Raw genomic sequence first — 23218 nt, forward strand, 5'->3', positions numbered from 1 at the left:
ATGGTGAGAGTCAACCATGGGTAATGATGACGTATGATGATCATAATCCATGGGTGGTGGTGATATACCTACAGAATCAACCATGGTCCAGCTACTGACATTCGACCATCTTGTTTCTTATCACAAATTACAAGACCTCATATCTAAGTTTATCAGCAGGTATAAGGTATAGGCTGCCACCTTATACACCATTCGTAGTAGCAGTAGATATCTGCTTCATGCAGTAGATATCTGCTTCAAGCAGTAGATATCTGCTTCATGCAGTAGATATCTGCTTCAAGCAGTAGATATCTGACTCATGCAGTAGATATCTGACTCATGCAGTAGATATCTGACTCATGCAGTAGATATCTGCCTCATGCAGTAGATATCTGCCTCAAGCAGTAGATATCTGCTTCAAGCAGTAGATATCTGACTCATGCAGTAGATATCTGCCTCATGCAGTAGATATCTGACTCATGCAGTAGATATCTGCCTCATGCAGTAGATATCTGACTCATGCAGTAGATATCTGCCTCATGCAGTAGATATCTGCCTCATGCAGTAGATATCTGCCTCATGCAGTAGATATCTGACTCATGCAGTAGATATCTACCCTAGGTAAGGGGAATACGTTTGGTCGGAGGCTTCAACACAGTGTGTGCACAGAACTGGTCAGGATCGTCCCATTCTCTATCGGGACGAATCAAGGGAACATAACTCCAGTGGTCTCAGGTCACAAGAGAACATAACTCCAGTGGTCTCAGGTCACAAGTGAACATAACTCCAGTGGTCTCAGGTCACAAGGGAACATAACTCCAGTGGTCTCAGGTCACAAGTGAACATAACTCCAGTGGTCTCAGGTCACAAGGGAATATAACTCTAGTGGTCTCAGGTCACAAGTGAACATAACTCCAGTGGTCTCAGGTCACAAGAGTCTCAGGTCACAAGTGAACATAACTCCAGTGGTCTCAGGTCACAAGGGAATATAACTCTAGTGGTCTCAGGTCACAAGTGAACGTATCTCCAGTGGTCTCAGGTTACAAGAGAACATAACTCCATTGGTTTCAGGTCACAAGTGAACGTAACTCCAGTGGTCTCAGATTACAAGAGAACATAACTCCAGTAGTCTCAGGTCACAAGTGAACGTAACTCCAGTGGTCTCAGGTTACAAGAGAACCTAACTCTAGTGGTCTCAGGTCACAAGTGAGCATAACTCCAGTGGTCTCATGTTACAAGAGAACATAACTCCAGTGGTTTCAGGTTACAAGAGAACATAACTCCAGCGGTCTCAGGTCACAAGAGAACATAACTCCAGCGGTCTCAGGTCACAAGAGAACATAACTCCAGTGGTCTCACCTTACGACCTGCTTGTGGCTTGATTTTCCTTATGGATTGTCTGTTACCTCGTTCTCTCGTGGGCATGTCTTCTGTACGGTGTCTGTGGGTTTGTCTGTGGATCGTTGTGTAAATACCTATCAAATATTTACCTATTTGTGCCGTACGGGCTGGACGATTTACACTCATGGAGTCCCATCTCCATCATTCCACTTCTTAAACTTCTGCACGTTGCTGCCTGTGATAACCATGTCTTCAGTCATCTTAAATCCATTCATCCAACACTGATACATCCACCAGATACATTCACCGCTCATACATCCACCACTCATACATCCATCACTCACACTATATGAGCACTGCCTCAATATTCTGAACGAATCTGTTGCCTAATGTTATGTCCTCGGGTTGTGCTATCCGTATAATTTTCGAAAAAACTTTTCATGACCTTCGTTATCAATCTGGTTCAAAAAACTCAAAGGCTGTCATCAGGTCACCCTTAACTCTTCTCCTCCAAAGAGGATAAACTTAAAGCTTGTAGGCTTTCCCTGTAACTCATCTCTCTTAACATTGATACCATCTATGTTCCACCTCCTCTGAACCTTCTCTATAAGCTCCTCTGTGTTTATGCGGTGACCAAACAGGGAAACATATTCAACTTTCAGCCTTTCGCAAGATATGGCCAACTCTCTGAATGTCTTATCATGGGTCTGCCTGGTGTTTGCTTTGCCTGTGGACCCGTTTGTTAGTTTGCGTGCGTGGGTCAGGGTGTCGACGGGCGTGTCTGTGGGTCCATCCGTGATTCAGTGTGTGTCTGTGTGCCTGTCTGCGGTTGCGAACCCATCATATCACATAAGTCTACCTATCCGCCCGACGGCGAGGTAAACAAGTCATCAAACGAATTTAGATGAAGTACAGCCATTACTTCCAGGTTCACTTTACCTCAAGTAAGGGGAAGAAATCTTTCGCATTTCCGAGATCAAGTTGGCAATCAGGATCGCAAGATCAAATATTCACAGACACACAGAGCTCAAGGGCTTTTCTGGCACAGTCAGGCACTGATCTAGCTTCAGCTAATTTGGTTATACGAGATGTTGATGCACTGACCGAGTCTTGAAGAATTTGTATACTTAGAGACGGGGTTCTGTGGGGCACATGTGCTACTAATTGGATCGTAAAGGGTAGGTATGTTACCCACATGGACCAGAAGAATACGCGTACTATCAGCGGCATGACCTCAGCTGAGTGGCTATATCCTGTGCATTAAACACGAGGTACTGAAGGGCAAGGCGCACTAGTGACGGCCTCTCCCAGGGTTAGGACCAACTACCTGGGCCTCAGAGGGAAGGCATGTTACTGGCGAGTTCCTATACTGACGGGGTAGTCTATGTGCTACTCTATTTACTCACGAGTTATTGAAAAGCACACGTACAGTAACATCAGGGTGGGTAATACTGAGGGGTGGGGGGCGTGTACTACGAATATGACCCTTGGCACCAGACGATGGAGTACCCGGGAGCACGTTTATTACGAAGACAATACTTTCCAGCCCATGTGCTGCAGGGAGAGCCTTTCCAGACGTGCGTACTACCGACTGGCTACTCGGAGCACGTGTTCCGGTGTGCGGTCCGGCGGGAGTGGAGGACCACAATGGGTGCGGCTTGGCATTCGCTCCGCCCAGGCTCCTCCCACGAGCACTCTTGCCGCCTCATTCATCACTCCAACCTTTAGCCTGTAAATTTCTTCCTGAGGAATAATCTGAAGATCTGTTTAACATATTCTCGTGGGTGACAACGTTGCTCTTTGTCGATCATTGTAGGCGTATTAACACGCTGGAGACAGTTACAATGTGAGAAAAGCAAATTGAAACTGTAGCGGGTGGGCCATACCCTCTGCCCAGGCCAAAAAGTTCCGTGACCTCGAAGTCACCTGCCTAGTTAAAACTTTCGGTCAATTCGTCAATCAGTATCCCCCAAGCCCTTTCCCTGTGCACACGAGCTAATACGCGTATGCCATAACGAACCCTGGACCACGGAAACCTGATGCCAACAATGGCGGTGATGGGTGAGGAAGAATGACAGCTGGGCTGCCCCTTCGCAGACTCCACCTCCCTTTGGCTCCGCCTCCTTCTCGCGCCCGTATATAGAGTGGTGGCCTCACCTATTTGAGCAGTGTCGTCAAGTCCAAGATGATAGGTGTATACATATTTCGGTGGCTGTGCGAGCTGCTGGAGGTGGTCCTGCTACAGTACCTCTGTCATGTGCTGGTATTCCTGACAGTGTTGCTGGCGACCCGCTATTACCTCGGCTCGTACTCCCGACCACTGCCCCCAGGTCCATGGGGGGTCCCCATCCTCGGCTACCTACCTTTCCTCACGAAGGACATTCACGTGGCTCTCATGAAGCTGGCCGGGAAGTTCGGCTCGATCTACCGACTCAGCTTCGGCAACAAGATGTTCGTTGTCCTGACCGATCCCAAGATCATCCGCGACGCCTTCAGGAGGGAAGAGTTTCACGCCCGACCCTCCAGTGCACTTTACGACATGTTTGACGGCTACGGTAAGTACCAACACACACACACACACACACACACACACACACACCTTAACCTAGATATTTGTCCTGCAAGTCAGAGTTCCAGAGTCAAGGGGAAGAAAAAAAAAGATAATGAATATCTGCATATATTTGTATCCCTTTTGCTTTTGTTTAGATATTACTCTGCATTACCGGCCGTATAAAGTCTTCCCGTCTATTATCTCTGAATACACAAGTCTTCAGTCTTGTTATAAATCTCGGGGCGTAACGTAGACTCATAGTATCAGTGAAGCTAAATCAATTAGAAAGTTCTCCTGAAGCGCTTTGGCCATGTTTTTGGGTCAGATAGGCGACTACACCACCTTTGAACTTCCATCAACTCTTGCTTCTTACGCATCGAATACAACATTATCCTGAACTTGACACCGATCAGAACTCGTGAAGGAAATCAGTTATTAAGCATCCAGAACTCTGTGTACGTTAGCTTTATGGCACGTTGGTAGTCGGATGTTTTGCGAGAGCTGTGTTGAGGCGACCCAAGCCGGTGACGCAATATGGGCGAAAAGCAGTGGCGCCGCCTGGGTCGCACACAGACCGGGGTGTTCCCTGGTGAAACAAGCTCCACTCACACAGGCTTCCCGTCTGCATGATAAGGATGTTCAAGGCATTGGCACCGATGCCAATAGACCTCCTCTTCCTCGTAGAAGACGAGAAGGTCGGGTTGCACCCTTACAAAGGAGGTGAAAGTGCCAAGCGGACAGACACCATTTCGTTCACTTAAAAGTGAGAGTGACCTTCACCTCCGATTCCTTGCCAAATGCAACAGAAAAGATATGTACTCCTGTGTCTCGTCCGGTGCCGTAGGAAGTGTGTGTACTCCTACAGGAACGGGAAACTGATGTGTCCCTGTGAAAATAACATCTTTGTACCTCAAACCTGTACAAGTAAGTCGTTGGCTTTGTTACTGTGAAACTTTGTAGAGCAATAGGCCAAAGTCGAGGTCTGTGGAGCATCCGAACATTTTAGAGCCGGTTTAACAACACGAGTCTGGATAAACTTGAACTCAAGGGTCACTTCAGTGTTGCGTTTTACTATCAATTAATTTACCCCTTTTACTGATAACACTATAGACGTGACGTGAGCATCTACTCATCACCATTATGTAGGAGTTGATCTTTATTGATGTGTTTTTTTTTCTGGTTTGCAGGTCTGGTGAACACTTCAGGAGTGATATGGAGAGACCAGAGGCGGTTCTTGCATGAGCGTCTGCGAGCCCTTGGAATGAAGACCACGGGGCCAGGCCGCGAGCGGATGGAGGTCCGCATTATGGTGAGTCATCAATACACACACACACACGCGCGCCTAGGTCAATACTTGTCTCATAACTTTTAGTGACCATTAACGTGCATTCAGCGACTGTTGAATGGATATGAGGGAACTGGAATTTTTGTTTACATAACTGAACTTGAAATCGTCAAGTGTGTACTAACTTTTTTTTTTTTTGTTTCCTTCCTGGCAGAGCGAAGTGGAGTGTCTTCTGCAGTGTCTGGCAACGAGCAAGGGCAAGGCTATGGAGGTCGGAGAGCTCCTCTGCAACGCCTCTACCAACGTTATGTGTTCCCTTCTCATGTCGGTCCGCTTCCGCCCCAACAATCCCAGCTTCCTTCGCTTCATGGAGCTCCACGACGAGGGCTTCAAGCTGTTCCTCAAGTGTGACATCACCAGCTACATCCCCGTCTGCAAGTACATCCCTTCCGTCAGCGAAAACTTCCAGAAGCTGATCCAGAGTCGTGACGAGTCTGGTGAGATGATCAGGAATATCATCAAAGAACGTCGTGAGACCTTCGACCCTAGCCACACCGTCGACATTCTTGATTGCTACCTTCTGGAGGAGTACCGGGCGAAGGAAGAAGGAAGAGTTCTCTTCGAAGGAAAAGACTTCGGTAAGTTCTCAGCGTTTTAAAGCAACTTGGTCACTTGTCATTTTGTAAATATGAATATCTATATATGTATCTATTCTCTGCCATCCTAATTACTCTCTACCACTTGTGCATTGTTGACGCCAAGCGCTTTTATACATATATGGCATCACGTACGATATTAACGAAGTGATTTTTTTTCCCCCAACAGATCGACAGCTCGTGCAAGTGATGACCGATATATTCAGCGCTGGAGAAGAGACTGTCAAGACATGCTTGTTGTGGGCGCTGGTGTACCTCCTGCGACACCCAAAAGTCATGCATCGCGTTCAGGATGAGCTAGATGCTGTTGTGGGGAGATCTCGCATCCCATCCCTGGATGACCAGCAGCACCTCCCCTACACGGAGGCGACCCTGTGCGAGGTCCTTCGTCGCTCAACTGTGGTGCCTTTGGGAACCTTTCACGCCACCAGCCGGGACACTACGCTGGGAGGATACACTATCCCGAAAGGTGCCACCGTCATCCCACTGCTGTATGCCTGCCACATGGATCCCAAAATGTGGGAAGATCCTGAGAAGTTTGAGCCAACCAGATTTATAGACGCGGAGGGACGTGTCAAGAAACCGGAACAGTTCATACCCTTCGGCGTTGGACGACGCATGTGCCTCGGCAACGTCCTCGCTCGGAGTGAGCTGTTCCTCTTCTTTACCTCCATCCTCCACGTCTTCAACCTGGCGACCCCTGCCGGTGAGCCCCTCCCCAGCATGGAAGGAATCCTCGGCACTACATACACACCAAAACCCTTCAAGGTAAGAACCATTTTCAACTTCACTCAAATGTGTTATAAATGAACGAAAATATTAGAGAATCCTTTTTTTTTTCTACGCTTAGCGTGTTACTCTGCCTGAGGCTGATGTTTCTCTTTCCTTCACAGCTGTCGTTCATCCCTCGGGAAGTGTCTAAGATCAGCAGCATCGACATGCAGTCACACGAGTTTAGAGCAGCAGGACTCTGAGGGAGTTGCCTCCCACTGGCTACTTCCCCGCGACGTCGGGAGTGAAAAAAAGAAATGCCTCTGAAATCTGCTGCCTCTCTGACAGTTCCTAGTTGAGTCTCCCAGACCTTCCAGCTCCAGAGATGTCTCTCGAGACATCTCCACAAGACGCGAGACCCACTCAAGGATACAAATGAAAGGGAAAACAACCTCGACGGAAGTGGAGGCTGCAGGAGCGCTGGACGAAGCCAGAAGCAGTGCGATTGAGAGCTTTGGTCTGCGAGCCAAGAGGGAGGGTGGCATAGGCCGTCGAGACTGGCCTCTCCCCTCCTAGACCCAGGAAGTCCCACCAAAGACGTTTTGCCGAGTCCTTCCTAAGATCCGGCGGGTTATCTGTGATATCCTTGTAGTTGTAGGATGATATTTTGTTGTGTATTTAAAGAATACTTGGTCCTTGCCTCTCGCTGTAGTCTAGGATTAGCATTTCGTTTAGTGATAGAAACTCAGACATGTTCCATTAGCCAAAAGACGAGCATGACTGAGTCAGGGTGAGATTCCCATTCGTCCCAATCACGTGAACTTAGTCACTGTCACGTGACTTATGACGCTTGAAGCTGTGTATGTACAAAGAGCGCAAGCTGTTGCTGTGGACACTTGGAAAAACCTCGAGTACTTAAATCCTTAGAATATTACTCTACCCCTCCTCCTCTTCTTGAGTGCAGCGGTAGGACCCTTTGAATTAACGACCCTTCAGCAGGATGGTAAGGGCCCTTAGCCTTAATGGTCTGGGGTAGGTAGGCCGTGTACCCAAAAGTGACCTTAGCGCCGTGTTCAAGTGCTCGTGCCCCGGTGTTCGCCCAGGTCGTGCGGACGTGCTCCAGGTGTACAAGATGTTATGCGACTTATGTTGTAAGTCGTTCACAGTAACGATAGTCCAGAGTCCGTCGCTGGACCTCTGATATGTCTGTTCATGCTCAAGACTGTGCTCAAATAATTTGTAAGTAGATTTTTTTTTTCTAATTGCCCCTTCGCTCGAGGGGATGTGTATGTATGTATGTGTGTGTATATAGACAGGTGTCTCTTTATTATTAAAATAGAGAATTATACTCTTGTGTAGATCTTACCCACATCTCTACCCACAATTCCAGGACAACTATGGGGTTTGTTAGGTACAGAAACAATGGCAAGAGCCAAGAAAAAAAATATGTTTCGAGGGCGAGAAGAAAAAATATTCTAAACATATGAATCTATAAAGATGAACAGTCATGATAAAGATGAACAGTCATGATAGAGAGGGACCTAAGTGGGGAAGATGAGAGGACTTGTTCATAATGAACAACTTGTAGTTCATAATTCCAGCTTAGAGTGTGACGCCGCATTCTGCTTGTGACTATGACGAGGAAATACAGTAACTACCTACGCAAGACATAGTAACTACCTACACAAGACACAGTAGCTACCTACACAAGACACAGTAGCTACCTACACAAGACATAGTAACTACCTACACAAGACACAGTAGCTACCTACACAAGACACAGTAGCTACCTACACGAGACACAGTAGCTACCTACACAAGACACAGTAGCTACCTACGCAAGACACAGTAACTACCTACACAAGACACAGTAGCTACCTACACAAGACACAGTAGCTACCTACACGAGACACAGTAGCTACCTACACAAGACACAATAGCTACCTACGCAAGACATAGTAACTACCTACACAAGACACAGTAGCTACCTACACAAGGCACAGTAGCTACCTACACGAGACACAGTAGCTACCTACACAAGACACAGTAGCTACCTACACAAGACACAGTAGCTACCTACACAAGACACAGTAGCTACCTACACAAGACACAATAGCTACCTACGCAAGACACAGCAACTATCCACACAAGACACAGTAGCTACCTACGCAAGATACAGTAACTACCTACACAAGACACAGTAGCTACCTACGCAAGACACAGTAGTTACGTACACAAGACACAGTAGCTACCTACACGAGACACAGTAGCTACCTACGCAAGACACAGTAGTTACGTACACAAGACACAGTAGCTACCTACACGAGACACAGTAGCTACCTACACAAGACACAATAGCTACCTACACAAGACACAGTAGCTACCTACACAAGACACAGTAACTACATACACAAGACACAGTCGTTACCTACACAAGACACAGTAGCTACATACACAAGACACAGTCGTTACCTACACAAGACACAGGAGCTACCTACACAAGACACAGTAGCTACCTACAGAAGATACCAGCTGTGTAGCCATACTGCCTCAGGGTCACAATGAATACTAATTCTTACTTTGCATGATGATGGAAGACATCGTTCTTAAGCATCCTCTTAATGACCATAGCTTCAACCCTAAGATGAATTTTAAGTGATCAAGGCAACTTATGGTAGCGTCATCCATCACTCGATTTCTGAACACACACACACACACACGAGCATCAGTGGTGTAGTGGGTAGTGTTGCTGACCATAATTCACGCGCTGACCTAGTTCAAGTCCTGGGTGCGGCAGGTGTGCGGCTCACAGCGAAACTAGCTGTTCATCATCCCTCCGGGACTGGGGGATAAATAGGTGCCTGGCTTAGGCTGGTGTGTGTGTGTGTGTGTGTGTGTGTGTGTGTGTGTGCATAAGAGTAAAGACATGATACACACACAAATGGTAAACAAATAATATTCACACACACACACACACACACACACACACACACACACATACACGAGTGCAAATTACACACATAATGAAAGGCACAAATAAGAAGTACAAACACAAACTCAAATATGAATTCTATACACAAAAACACATGCAAACACTTCCACACACATCAATGAAAGGTGGTTAGCACTGTGCTGTGGCGACCCTACAGGCGACATCCAGTCTAGCCTGACTTTGTGAGGTATAATAGAGCAAGGAAAGAACATAACAGGGTAAGAGAACATGAAGAAAATGAAGTTGAAAATAACAGTATGGACGAGACAGGAGACAATCCAAAACGAGACCAGAAATCCAACAGAAGTAAACAGGCAGTTGAAGACCAGCTAGTTAGGTGAGGGTTCTAGTTCCCCCATCTAGTGGACCACAATGAATTTCCGGGATGGGCCATGTAGGGTCGAAGTGGAACGATACACCACAGAGAATTATGAACGTATATGTTATTTCATTGCATTAAAATCCTAATGCTTTGTTTCCTTTAAATCTATGATCGACTGTCGCACGAATAAGCTAATTACTCAAGACGGTTTACGTATTAAGTCTGGTGTAGATATGATGCCAGCAGAGTCATATGGAAAGGTGGACGATGAAGTTCTTTGTACTTTGAATCAGTTGTGGTGAGCCATCACCTCAAGAGAACTAGGAACCACTGGAATATGGGATACACAGGAACGAGTTATGGAGGAGGAGGAGGAGGAGGATGGAAAGCAATGAATGACGAAAAGATCAAAAGTGTTTTTACACTGGACGACATGATGATACCCCGCGGTTTCAGCGGGATGGAATGAGGTAGAGGTCTTGGAGAACAGTGAAATACCTAAAGGTCTGGCCCCATATAAGGCTCAGGGTCCTGATGAAATTTCTCCCTATGCGTCGAAGATGCGCGCGGATCCATCTGACAAACCACTTGACGAAATGTCGCTGGAGAAAGATAAAGTGTCACTAGAGTGCAAGCAAGACGGCTAAATGAATCCTTCGGCGCGCCAAGAGCATATGCCTCTCTCTTGAGCGACGACCGTAATGAAAGGGATTGTGCCAGAGCAGCAAATGAAATGTCTGTTGTTCTCCAATGATAACATTACAATCCTGGGGCGGTACAAATGCTTGGCACGTTGTTGGTGCAAGTACTGCAAAGTTGATTTGTTACCATTGAAGCATAGAAATTGATGGACACAAAGACAAAGCATGGCTTTTTTTCGAGATCGTTTGCTTAAGAAGGTTTGAGAACGTACGGTCTCCTTGAAAAGTGTGGTCTGTAAGGAACTGGAAAAGATAATCACAAAGCAAATGGATGATAACTTCTTGCTGAGGAGGAACCATGTGTGTGTGGGAGACAACATGAATTTAAGGGAAAGATGTCATGTGTAATGAAGCTCTTGGATGTCCATGAGTTGACACCGTTCTAAACAAAATATGTGGATAGACAGAAAACATTTGACACTGTACCACAGAGGAGGCTTGTTAAAGAAGGTGGTTCTTCAGGCAAGACTACGGAAAAGTTATTTTGATGGACAGATTATTATCTTAATGGAAAGGAACAAAGAACGTATGTCAGAACAGCTTCCTCAAAACTGGTTGAGGTCATACTAATGAAGCTTGCCAGAAGGATTGGACTCCTAGTCGGATGATGCCGTGGTCATGAAGGAAATGGAAATCCGGGAGGTTTGCATGAAACTGATTTAACCTAAAGTAATGAAGATGGAACACGGTGAAAGAAGGCAACAATGAGAATATTATGAAGCAGGAAATAAGCTGCACGAATGACAACTCGAGACCATAATATGAAATTAAGCGAGAAACTTGTTCAAATTATGAAAAATGTAAGGAAGTTCTTTTGTAGTATTTAAAGAGAATGAATGGAATATACTAACGGACGGAATGGTGAATGTAGACAACATACAGAAATTTGAGGTTTTGTGATAGATGAAGCCATTGCAAGGTAGAACTCCCTTCACGTACAGCGTAAGTAGGTAATTACACACACACACACACACACACACACACACACACACACACACACACACACATGGTCCTACGTGGTGTAGTGGTTACTGTAACTGACCAGGAGTCATTACAGGATCGCCTGCGTTGGTTCGAATCCTAAGCGCGGCAGTCGGCCCACAGCTAATCCCAGCTCTGTGTGTGTGTGTGTGTGTGTGTGTGTGTGTGTGTGTGTGTGTGTGTGTTGTTGTTGTTTTGTTGTTGTGGTGGTGCCGGTAAATGTGGATGCGTTGCTTGTCGTTGTTGTGACTAATTTTGTCGTGGTTGTGGTAATTATGGAGGCGGTAGCTGAAGTGGTTGTTTTTGTAGTGGTGGGTAGTTGTGGTAGTTGTGGTGGTGACGGTAATGGTGAAGGTTGTGGTGGTGAAGGTTGTAATGGTTGTCGATGGGGTTGGTTGTGTAGGAGGCGATGGTTGTGGTGTCGAGGTCACCGTAATGGTTGTGGTGGTGGTTGTGGTGTGGAGGTCATCATGGTGGTTGTGGTGGTGGTTGTGGTGTGGAGTTCATCGTGGTGGTTGTGGTGGTGGTTGTGGTGTGGAGGTCATCATGGTGGTTGTGGCGGTGGTTGTGTGTGGAGGTCATCGTGGTGGTTGTGGCGGTGGTTGTGTGTGGAGGTCATCATGGTGGTTGTGACAGTGGTTGTGGTGTGGAGGTCATCATGGTGGTTGTGGCGGTGGTTGTGTGTGGAGGTCATCATGGTGGTTGTGGTTGTGGTGTGGAGGTCATCGTGGTGGTTGTGGTGGTGGTTGTGGTGTGGAGGTCATCGTAATGGTTGTGGCGGTGGTTGTGGTGTGGAGGTCATCGTGGTGGTTGTGGCGGTGGTTGTGGTGTGGAGGTCATCGTGGTGTGTGGCGATGGTTGTGGTGTCGAGGTCACCGTAATGGTTGTGGCGGTGGTTGTGGTGTGGAGGTCATCGTGGTGGTTGTGGTTGTGGTGTGGAGGTCATCGTGGTGGTTGTGGCGGTGGTTGTGTGTGGAGGTCATCATGGTGGTTGTGGCGGTGGTTGTGGTGTGGAGGTCATCGTGGTGGTTGTGGTGTGGAGGTCATCGTAATGGTTGTGGCGGTGGTTGTGGTGTGGAGGTCATCGTGGTGGTTGTGGTGTGGAGGTCATCGTAATGGTTGTGGCGGTGGTTGTGGTGTGGAGGTCATCGTGGTGGTTGTGGTGTGGAGGTCATCGTGGTGGTTGTGGTGTGGAGGTCATCGTGGTGGTTGTGGTGTGGAGGTCATCGTGGTGGTTGTGGTGTGGAGGTCATCGTAATGGTTGTGGTAGCTACAGCAACACCGAGGGTTGGAGTTGATGATGACTGTTGTGGTAATGGTAGTACTAGTAATGATAGTCACAGTGTTGTAGTAGTTAGTGGTTGTGATCCTTATGGTGGTTGTAGTCATCGTCGTTATCGTAATGGTGGCTAAGGTTGTGGTTGTGATGACGGGAGGCTAATTGTAATGGTGTTGGTGACAGCAATAGTAATAGCAATTGGTCATAGTCTTAATCGTAGAAGTAGTAGTAGTAGTAGTAGTAGTAGTAGTAGTGATGATACTACTACTACTACTACTACTTGCTAAGATAGTGGCTGTGCCAGTGGTGGTGGTAGTGGCAGTGGTGGTCGGGCCAGCGCGGTGGGAGAAAGTGGTGATGCTGGTATCTGCAGGTGGGTATGTACGTACGTACGTACGTGCGTGCGTGCGTACGCACGTGCGTAAGGCAGGCGTGGAGTCAAAACCCCTCCCCCTTCCCCCCCAACCCACCTATCCACCCACGGCTTGCCTTCTGGCTAACGGGCAGTGCCCACCACGGCAGTACAATGACAAGCCAATAAGAGATAAGAGAGAGAGAGAGAGAGAGAGAGAGAGAGAGAGAGAGAGAGAGATAATGAATATCTTGAGTGACTTTATCCATAACGTTTGACCTTACTCATGTCCTACTCAACTTCCGAGTGACCTTGACCTTTGGCGATAGGCCTGAACTTGTTTGATGAAAGTCAGCGGAAAGAAAACTGGTTTCGACTTTATCTTTAGCTGAGCCACAGCTAGGGATGATCTCTAACCTTTAGCTTTAGGGGGAATTAAAAGACCACTTCTGGAACAAGCTTATCTCCATCTGCTGTTAAGGGAACTGCAAGTGTTCAGGATAGACAGAGAAACAGATAGACAGACGGAAGACACACACACACACACACACCAGACAATATACTGTGATCACACACTCGTGTGGCACAAACCGAACGGAAATTCATATCAAGTCCAATACACTGAAAGAGATTCAGCCTCTTTAGCGCGTCAGTAACGACCCTTGAGCAGACGGTACGACCCTGGAACCCCACGGTACGACAACCTCCCCAGCCATCTCCCCACCCGACGCAGGTACAGGGTATCGCACCAGCGAGTCGAACCGTCGGGGTGAAGGCTCATACCGTCCAGCCCAGGAGAGAGGCTGTGAAACTTACCTGGCTTGAGATGAGCTGCGTCACTATGATGTGCACCTCAGAGGGTCCAGTATGTCTCCCGCCTGCTGATGTAGCTGTTCACAACGTGACGGACGTGAGAGATTCCCTCACTTCATGCAACTCCACCACTCATTGGTCTTACATATGTGGCTCAGGACCTTACATATGTGGCTCGGTACCATAAATATATTAGGCTCAGTTCAACACACAGTTTACTTACAAGGGTTCATGTCACTTATTTTGCACATAAAAGTAACTCAACTATTTGTTTTACGAATTGATTACAGTATTGCACGGGTCACTTAACCAATTTCTCTGAGTCACTTCACTTATACTAAATATACGTCCTTCCATCACTTTTCTTACGGTCGAGTCACTGTTTTCACTTTCAAGAGTTACGTAATACCGAACTTTACAAGTAAGACTCATTTAAGCAAATATTTTCCATATGAACCGCTTCAACACTTACGTACCTGTGTCACTTCGACACGTTCTAGCAATTTCCAGTTTCAACAAATAAGTTGACAGTGACAATTCGTTAGGTTACTATACACTGTACGCAAGGAGTTCGAATGCGTTTACAGTACTGCTAGACCTGTTAATATCTCTGAGGGGCGGGACTATACGTGTACTGCCCATTTCCATAAAAACAAATCAAAGATGACGAAAACTCAGCCACACCTGCACACACACACGTACCTAAACAAACACTGCGTCAAACTGGTTCCCGACGGTGTGAAGTTCCGAACGCTGGCTTACAACTGAAGTCTCTTCCATGTCTGAACCACTGAGACGGTCAACAAGTGCTTCGAAGCAGATACCGAGACGTGTGACTTCACTCTGCTCTGACAGCACAGTTCCGAACACGAATCAGTTTCCTTACCCTGAAATGAAGCAGTGTCGAACCCAAATGAGACAAGACAGCGCCAGCAGCGGTGAAATTCTACATTACACCCGTGAGCATTCCTGACAACACGGATGAGATTTGTCTAATATGTTCAGTATGATTATCTATTGACTCGTGTACCGAAGGAAGACGACACACCTACAAAACGAGTTATCCTCACTCACGGGCACACTGTGGTGTGACAAGCGGTCACCTTAACTCTAAAACTGACGTCGAGCTTCTAGAAGCTTCCTCCTGAATCAGAGTGATAATGGTCGTAAACGAAAGTACCGGTAATTCATGGTGACAAAAACAATAGAAAAAAAAGAAGAATTGTAACAATAATCAACATTACATGTAACTTCCAATACATCATTTTCTATAAGAGTTTCCGATGCTTAATACTGAGATGTTGGCTGAAGAAGTTGTCTGCAATGTCTATATCTGGTGTCACACCGGCAGGGAGAGGAATTATTCGTTGCTGTGAGTCGTTGTTACAACCCGTAAGAAAAGATTAAACTCACTGCCACCTCCACCCGGAGCCATATTTGTATACGGCGAGACTGAGAGGTTAACCATCGAGATATTTGACTCTCCTCCTTTCGGTAACCTATTCTCCCAGCTAAATCAAATGGCTTCCTAGATTAGATTAGGTTAGATGATCATCTGACCTCACCAACCTAACCTAACCTAACCTAACCTAACCTAGGAAGCTACGAATTCCCCACGTCACAAAAATGTCGATAGTGAGTCGGTCAGTGTCACTGTCAACAACCCGTGTGTGGCTGAGTTATGTTGGTGGTAGGTGCTGCCTGCTGGAGCTGTGAGGGGTATGTGAACAACACACAGTCACAAGGTAGTTCCTCTCCACCACAGGGAGGTTCAGTGAAGAAAGTCGAAATCTCATTAATAACCTTCGGATTCTTTTTATATTCTATCATCAATAAATCAATTATCATTATTATCATATAACTGATACATCAATAACTGCAGTGCTGTAACTATTGTCTTACAAAATTGCATGATTATGGATCATATGTTTACATGGTAGAAATAGCCGCAGGGAGACGCACAGACACACGATGTGATATCACAGCGAAGCAGGAATCCTGGGATGTGGCAGACACGGGGGCTGGTGACTGTCTGTCAGGGACATCGCCAACCAGACAGGGTGGAGTCGGCCAATGATCCGCAGGTGGATCTCGCGATAGCGGACGGAAAGCTCCCTGGATAGACGTCCTCGGAGTGGCAAACCCCGCATTACGACACCTAAGACAGACGCGAAGATCGTGAGAGATGCACACGAGAATCCACTGACATCAGCGGTGCAGTTAACGTACAAATTACCGCTGCGTTGCTATCGCATCACCATCAGATGGCGCTTGCATGAGAGTGGAATTCACTGCTACTTGCCGGAGCACAAGGACGACCTGACGCCACAAGACCAGGTACTCCCGCCTCGGATTTGCTCACCAGCACTTACCATATGACGCTGCGTTTTCGTAGCGTCATCTTCGTAGATGAGAAGACTTTCACATCCGTAGAGGCTGGAGTGAGGCAGTTGTTGGAGACCTCGAGACTCACGCCGCAGGGAAGAGGCCATCCAGAAGCGGAGGGTTAAGCGGCAAGGGTTAGGATGTGGGCATACGGCCCTGGAGAGCTAGTGTGGGGAAAAGTCCAACGAGAAGCAATACTTCGAAGATATTAGAGGACGTTCCCTCTGCAGTTCCTGCCCCTGAAGCCATCAGGCTCGCCCAGGACAGAAGTGAGTGGTGAGGGAGTGGCTCCAAGGACAACCCGAAACTTCAGGTCCGGGACTGGCCTTTAATGGAGAGTGATCTTAACCCAGTCGAACACCAGTGAGCCAGGGTGTGTTGGGAGTGGGATGTCGGGCAGCGACGCAACCGTCAAGCGGTTGGGGTGAGGTGTGTGTGTGTGTGGCAGGACGTGCAGTGGTGACCACCCATTTGTATGAACCTGGTTCGGTCCAGCCCAAACCGGTTGTCTGAAGTCATCGAGGCGCAAGGGAGATGGACGACTTAGTATGATTACTTTCGTTTAAGATTATCTTATCATATTACATGTGGTTTCAGAAGTGGTAGAGGATGTGTGGATCAGGTGTTTGCTTTGAAGAATGTATGTGAGAAATACTTAGAAAAGCAAATGGATTTGTATGTAGCATTTATGGATCTGGAGAAGGCATATGATAGAGTTGATAGAGATGCTCTGTGGAAGGTATTAAGAATATATGGTGTGGGAGGCAAGTTGTTAGAAGCAGTGAAAAGTTTTTATCGAGGATGTAAGGCATGTGTACGTGTAGGAAGAGAGGAAAGTGATTGGTTCTCAGTGAATGTAGGTTTGCGGCAGGGGTGTGTGATGTCTCCATGGTTGTTTAATTTGTTTATGGATGGGGTTGTTAGGGAGGTGAATGCAAGAGTTTTGGAAAGAGGGGCAAGTATGAAGTCTGTTGGGGATGAGAGAGCTTGGGAAGTGAGTCAGTTGTTGTTCGCTGATGATACAGCGCTGGTGGCTGATTCATGTGAGAAACTGCACAAGCTGGTGACTGAGTTTGGTAAAGTGTGTGAAAGAAGAAAGTTAAGAGTAAATGTGAATAAGAGCAAGGTTATTAGGTACAGTAGGGTTGAGGGTCAAGTCAATTGGGAGGTGAGTTTGAATGGAGAAAAACTGGAGGAAGTGAAGTGTTTTAGATATCTGGGAGTGGATCTGGCAGCGGATGGAACCATGGAAGCGGAAGTGGATCATAGGGTGGGGGAGGGGGCGAAAATTCTGGGAGCCTTGAAGAATGTGTGGAAGTCGAGAACGTTATCTCGGAAAGCAAAAATGGGTATGTTTGAAGGAATAGTGGTTCCAACAATGTTGTATGGTTGCGAGGCGTGGGCTATGGATAGAGTTGTGCGCAGGAGGATGGATGTGCTGGAAATGAGATGTTTGAGGACAATGTGTGGTGTGAGGTGGTTTGATCGAGTAAGTAACGTAAGGGTAAGAGAGATGTGTGGAAATAAAAAGAGCGTGGTTGAGAGAGCAGAAGAGGGTATTTTGAAATGGTTTGGGCACATGGAGAGAATGAGTGAGGAAAGATTGACCAAGAGGATATATGTGTCGGAGGTGGAGGGAACGAGGAGAAGAGGGAGACCAAATTGGAGGTGGAAAGATGGAGTGAAAAAGATTTTGTGTGATCGGGGCCTGAACATGCAGGAGGGTGAAAGGAGGGCAAGGAATAGAGTGAATTGGAGCGATGTGGTATACCGGGGTTGACGTGCTGTCAGTGGATTGAATCAAGGCATGTGAAGCGTCTGGGGTAAACCATGGAAAGCTGTGTAGGTATGTATATTTGCGTGTGTGGACGTATGTATATACATGTGTATGGGGGTGGGTTGGGCCATTTCTTTCGTCTGTTTCCTTGCGCTACCTCGCAAACGCGGAGACAGCGACAAAGCACAAAAAAAAAAAAATACATTTTTCAGTGGTTCTTCTCATATGTAAAAATCCCACGTCCAAACACACAAATGAGAGTCGAAACCCATACACAGTATCATTGTGCTCAACGAGAGACACAGGTGGAATCCTACAGGCAGAAGCGTTAGTCAAGACAGTCAACTGAACAGCCCAGAGAGGGTTGGATCACACGGCGGCACCCACGACGGAGCGTCTCCTCTCTGTGTATACCCTGCAGTGCCAACACAACCGACTTCCACAAGGGCGTATGGAGACCGACCCTGTCCACGATGCCATGACGATATCTAGACTCCGTCACCACTACGAGAGAGAGAGAGAGAGAGAGAGAGAGAGAGAGAGAGAGAGAGAGAGGAATGAGGGGAGGGAGGAGGCGGAAAGAGGAAAAGTATTTACTGTTATCTGAGTAAATGTATCCACCCAGCAGGTTCAAGGGCAGTGGGCAGGCTGGCTGCACGTTGCGCCGAGGTGTAACCTTAGTTTGTCTCCACATCTTCTGCTGCCTCCTCTCCCCCAGCGAGGCATCCTCTACCATCTACCGATCACGGTGGGGTAGAACATCCCTCTCCCCACACTGCCATACTCACTGAAGACACTGACGATGTAAACAGCAACTCGCTAAGATTAAACAGTATTACCCACATGAGACATTGTTTGCTGAATTACGTTATCTCATTAACCTTCAAAGTAATTATGACTTTGATGTGAATGACCATAAGTCTGTAACCCACGTACTAAGGATCTTGAAAGTACTTCACCCACAACACTGAGGAAATGACCTCCACTGAGGATCTGCCGGTTGCGAACTGCTACAGTGGCAACGACTTCGACAGTGGACATTGCTTAAGCTGTCAAAATTATTGAAGTGTTGAACGAAAGATTTTGTTAAAAATCTATACCATGTTATACACAAATCTACAATCCATATGCCTCGTCCCTTACAAGAATTTGTTTCTGATAATATACGTTTATTCATTTATTTATCACACTTTGTCGCTGTCTCCCGCGTTAGCTAGGTAGCGTAAGGAGACAGACGAAAGAATGGCCCAAACCACCCACATACACATGTATATACATACACGTCCACACACGCACATATACATACCTATACATTTCAACATAGACATACACAAACATATACACATATACACATGTACATACTCATACTAGTTGCCTTCATCCATTTCCGTTGCCACCCCGCCACACATAAAATGGCACCCCCTCCCCCCGCGCACGCGCGAGGTATCGCTAGGAAAAGACAACAAAGGTCACATTCGTTCACTGTCAGTCTCTAGCTGTCATGTGTAATGCACCGAAATCACAGCTCCCTTTCCACATCCAGGCCTCACAAAACTTTCCATGGTTTACCCCAGCCGCTTCATATGCCCTGGTTCATTCCACTGACAGCAAGTCGAACCCGGTATACCACATCATTCCAATTCACTCTATTCCTTGCACGCCTTTCACCCTCCTGTGAGTTCAGGCCCCGATCGCTCAAAATCTCTTTCACTCCATCTTCCACCACCAATTTGGTCTCCCACTTCTCGTTCCCTCCACTCCTGACACATATATCCTCTTGGTCAATCTTTCCTCACTCATTCTCTCCATGTGACAAAACCATTTCAATAAGCCCTCTTCTGCTCTCTCAACCACACTCTTTTTATTACCACATATCTCTCTTACCCTTTCATTACTTATTCGATCAAACCACTTCACACCACATATTGTCCTCAAATATCTCATTTCCAACACATCCACCCTCCTCCGCACAAACTTATTTATAGTCCACGCCTCGCAACCATTTAACATTGTTGGAACCACTATTCCTTCAAACATAGCCATTTTTGTTCTCAGAGATAACGTTCTCGCCTTCCACACATTCTTCAACGCTCCCAGAACCTTCGCCCCCTTCCCCACCCTGTGACTCACTTCCGCTTCCATGATTACATCTGCTGCCAAATCCACTCCCAGATATCTAAAACATTTCACTTCCCCCAGTTTTTCTCCACTCAAAATTACCTCCCAATTGACTTGTCCCTCAACCATACTGAATCTAATAAGTTTGCTCTTATAATAAGTTTGCTCTTATTCACATTTACTCTCAGCTTTCTTCTTTCACACTCTTTATCAAACTCAGTCACCAGTTTCTGCAGTTTCTCACCCGAATCAACCACCAGCAATGTATCATCAGCGAACAACAACTGACTCACTTCCCAAGCCCTCTCATCGACAAGAGACCGCATACCTGCCCCTCTCTCCAAAACTCTTGCATTCACCTCCCTAACAACCCTATCCATAAACAAATCAAACAACCATGGAGACATCATGCACCCCTGCCGCAAACGGACATTCACTGGGAACCAATCACTTTCCCCTCTTCCTACAAATACACACACACACACACACACACACACACACACACACACACACACATATATATATATATATATATATATATATATATATATATATATATATATATATATATATATATATATATATATATATATGTATATGAGTGTGTCTGTGTGTATCCGTATGATGAAGCAATCAGTCAGTCACGGTTTTTCGAAGTCGTGCAATAAACCTCTGGCGACAGCAGGACCAGAGGAGGATCCTGTGGCCACTCAGTCAACCTGGAAACACATGCCCCGTCCAACGTGAAGACTAGATCAGCCACTGTGGTCTGCAACAGGTTCTGCAGCCTAGCCTATGATCACACACTGAAGTCTGTGGTCATAGAGGGTAGCGACCTTGACCCATAAGGCTGAGGACCAAGAAGTCTTGCTCAAGACAAGCGACTCTGACCCACTACGCCGGGTTGTATAACCGTGAGATTTAACCACCATGGATCCAAATGTCTGTCAACAGACCAAAGGTTGTCTGAAGATTAGGAACCTTAGCCCATCAGGTCGGGATACATAGAGGTGATATTTGACCATCCTTGTGCTTCTTGTTTCGGGGCCTCGCTTAAGAGACCTTGAAAAAGGATGGGGTAGCACCATAGACTACCTCATCTACCATACCACCCTGTGGATAGTGTCTGGGGCATGAGGTAGCACCACAGACTACCTCATCCAAAGATTGAAAGATGGTACGATCCTTGAGCACTCTACGCTACGATCCATTAGCAAGACGGTCCGAACTCAGGACACTGTAAGGTACGATCTTTGGGAATGATGTAAAGGCGTTATCTTTGCCCATGCTCTTAAAAGTCAGCCTCCAAAAGCCTTACCGTTGTGTTTAAGGTCGTACTCTCGTGCTCAAGGGTCGTACCGTTCTGCTCAGGAAGCGCGCCATCATGTCCAAGGGTTGTGCTGAACATGCTCAGAACATTGATACAGACCATCAGGTCTACTGTTGTCTGTTTTTATATACTCCCATACATGTGTTCACAGACCTTGATACGGACCATAAGGTCTTCTGTTATCAGTCTGATGCACTCCTATATACACATGTCAACGGCCTATATGGACATTACGGGAGTTAAACATATTCCTCATTCTAGTACAGAGCGAAGAAAAACAATAAATCAATGGCCCACGACTTACATCTCTAGAAGGCATTTTATCTTACGTTGTTGAACATTAACGACCTTGTGATCCTGTTCCTAAACTCCTTCTAGAATTAATATGGGACATAGAGAATTCAAGGAAACCCCAAGAGGCCAAAAAGTCGTTCCCGGACGAATTCATCAATAACACCAACTCAGCTTTAGCCTCCTGCCTTACTATTATCCTTCTTGTCCTTTACAGATTATGAGTTCAGGACGCTGTTACTGTCGTCTTGCAGATAACCTCGTTATAGACCAATAGATATATGCTCTCTGTCCTTATCATCACTTCTATCCACAACAACCCATAAAGCGGAGCAAAACTTAAGAGATCTTCAAACCTAATGTCCCCCGGCTCCTCCATCATCTTGGACCGGTACGCTGAGGCAACCCGTTATCACTCGCCTCCCACACGACATAAAACGACACTTAGACCAACACAAGTGTCGCCACAGCTTCGATGTTGAAAGTGCATCTGGTGGGTCTGGCCTCCATGGTAGCTGACTAATCACTTCCTCTAAACTCTCTAATGATCTACGTTAACGGTAGAGCTGATGTACCTTGTGAGGCTGGCGCTAACCTACAACCCTTGTGAGGCTGGCGCAAACCTACAACCCTTGTGAGGCTGGCGCTAATCTACAACACTACAGCACTGCTAACCTATCTAGTCCTCCTCTTAGTACCAGCTGACTTCTCAAAAGATCTCTCTCTCTCTCTCTATCTATCTCTCTCTCTCTCTCTCTCTCTCTCTCTCTCTCTCTCTCTCTCTCTCTCTCTCTCTCTCTCTCTGGACATAACTGGAACTTCTTGCGTACACTCATTTTCTAAGTAAAATCCCAACAAACCTCGACTTGTCACAACGACTGGCCTCCCTAACATCAGGCATGTAAAGATGTCCGAGAAGAATGACTCAAAAGAATTTGATTTAAAACAGTCAATATACAAAGGAATACAAAGGAATTCAAACAGCATTAGACCAGTGAGTCCTTTCGAGGCTGTTTGTGGAGTGGAAGGGATCTGCAACTCACAGATTAGTATTGTGGGAGAAGAAAGACATCCAGATATTCCAAACGTTTCATGTAAGTAAGGCGGGAGACCAAATTAGTTTCAAATGTGGATTTGAAGCGAAATATTCATCAAGTCTGTTTCTAAACGTAGTTATGGCACTGTTTTCAGCCGCTGTGATTGGGAAGTCAATCTTTATATCATCAATCCTAATGAAGGAAAAGAACTTTGCCTCGTTCGAGGTAAATCGTTTGCATACGAGTCAAGTCTTAGGTTTGATCATTTTGAATACTTGTATTAGATCATCTCTAAACCTTCTCTTTTCTGAGATAAG

General features: G+C 46.4%; 1 protein-coding gene across 1 annotated transcript; it reads left to right on the forward strand.

The window, feature by feature from the left end:
- The first annotated feature begins 3466 nt into the window (after positions 1 to 3466).
- Cyp18a1 (Cytochrome P450 18a1) lies at positions 3467 to 7871 on the forward strand. The gene is made up of 5 exons (XM_071678225.1): positions 3467 to 3875; positions 5059 to 5180; positions 5371 to 5794; positions 5982 to 6580; positions 6706 to 7871. Exons 1-5 carry the CDS (start codon positions 3506 to 3508, stop codon positions 6784 to 6786), a joined length of 1596 nt encoding a protein of 531 aa, XP_071534326.1. The 5' UTR covers positions 3467 to 3505; the 3' UTR covers positions 6787 to 7871.
- Positions 7872 to 23218: the final 15347 nt, after the last annotated feature.

The sequence above is a fragment of the Panulirus ornatus genome, chromosome 2 (genome assembly GCF_036320965.1).
Source record: "Panulirus ornatus isolate Po-2019 chromosome 2, ASM3632096v1, whole genome shotgun sequence".
Taxonomy (NCBI): Eukaryota; Metazoa; Arthropoda; class Malacostraca; order Decapoda; family Palinuridae; genus Panulirus; species Panulirus ornatus.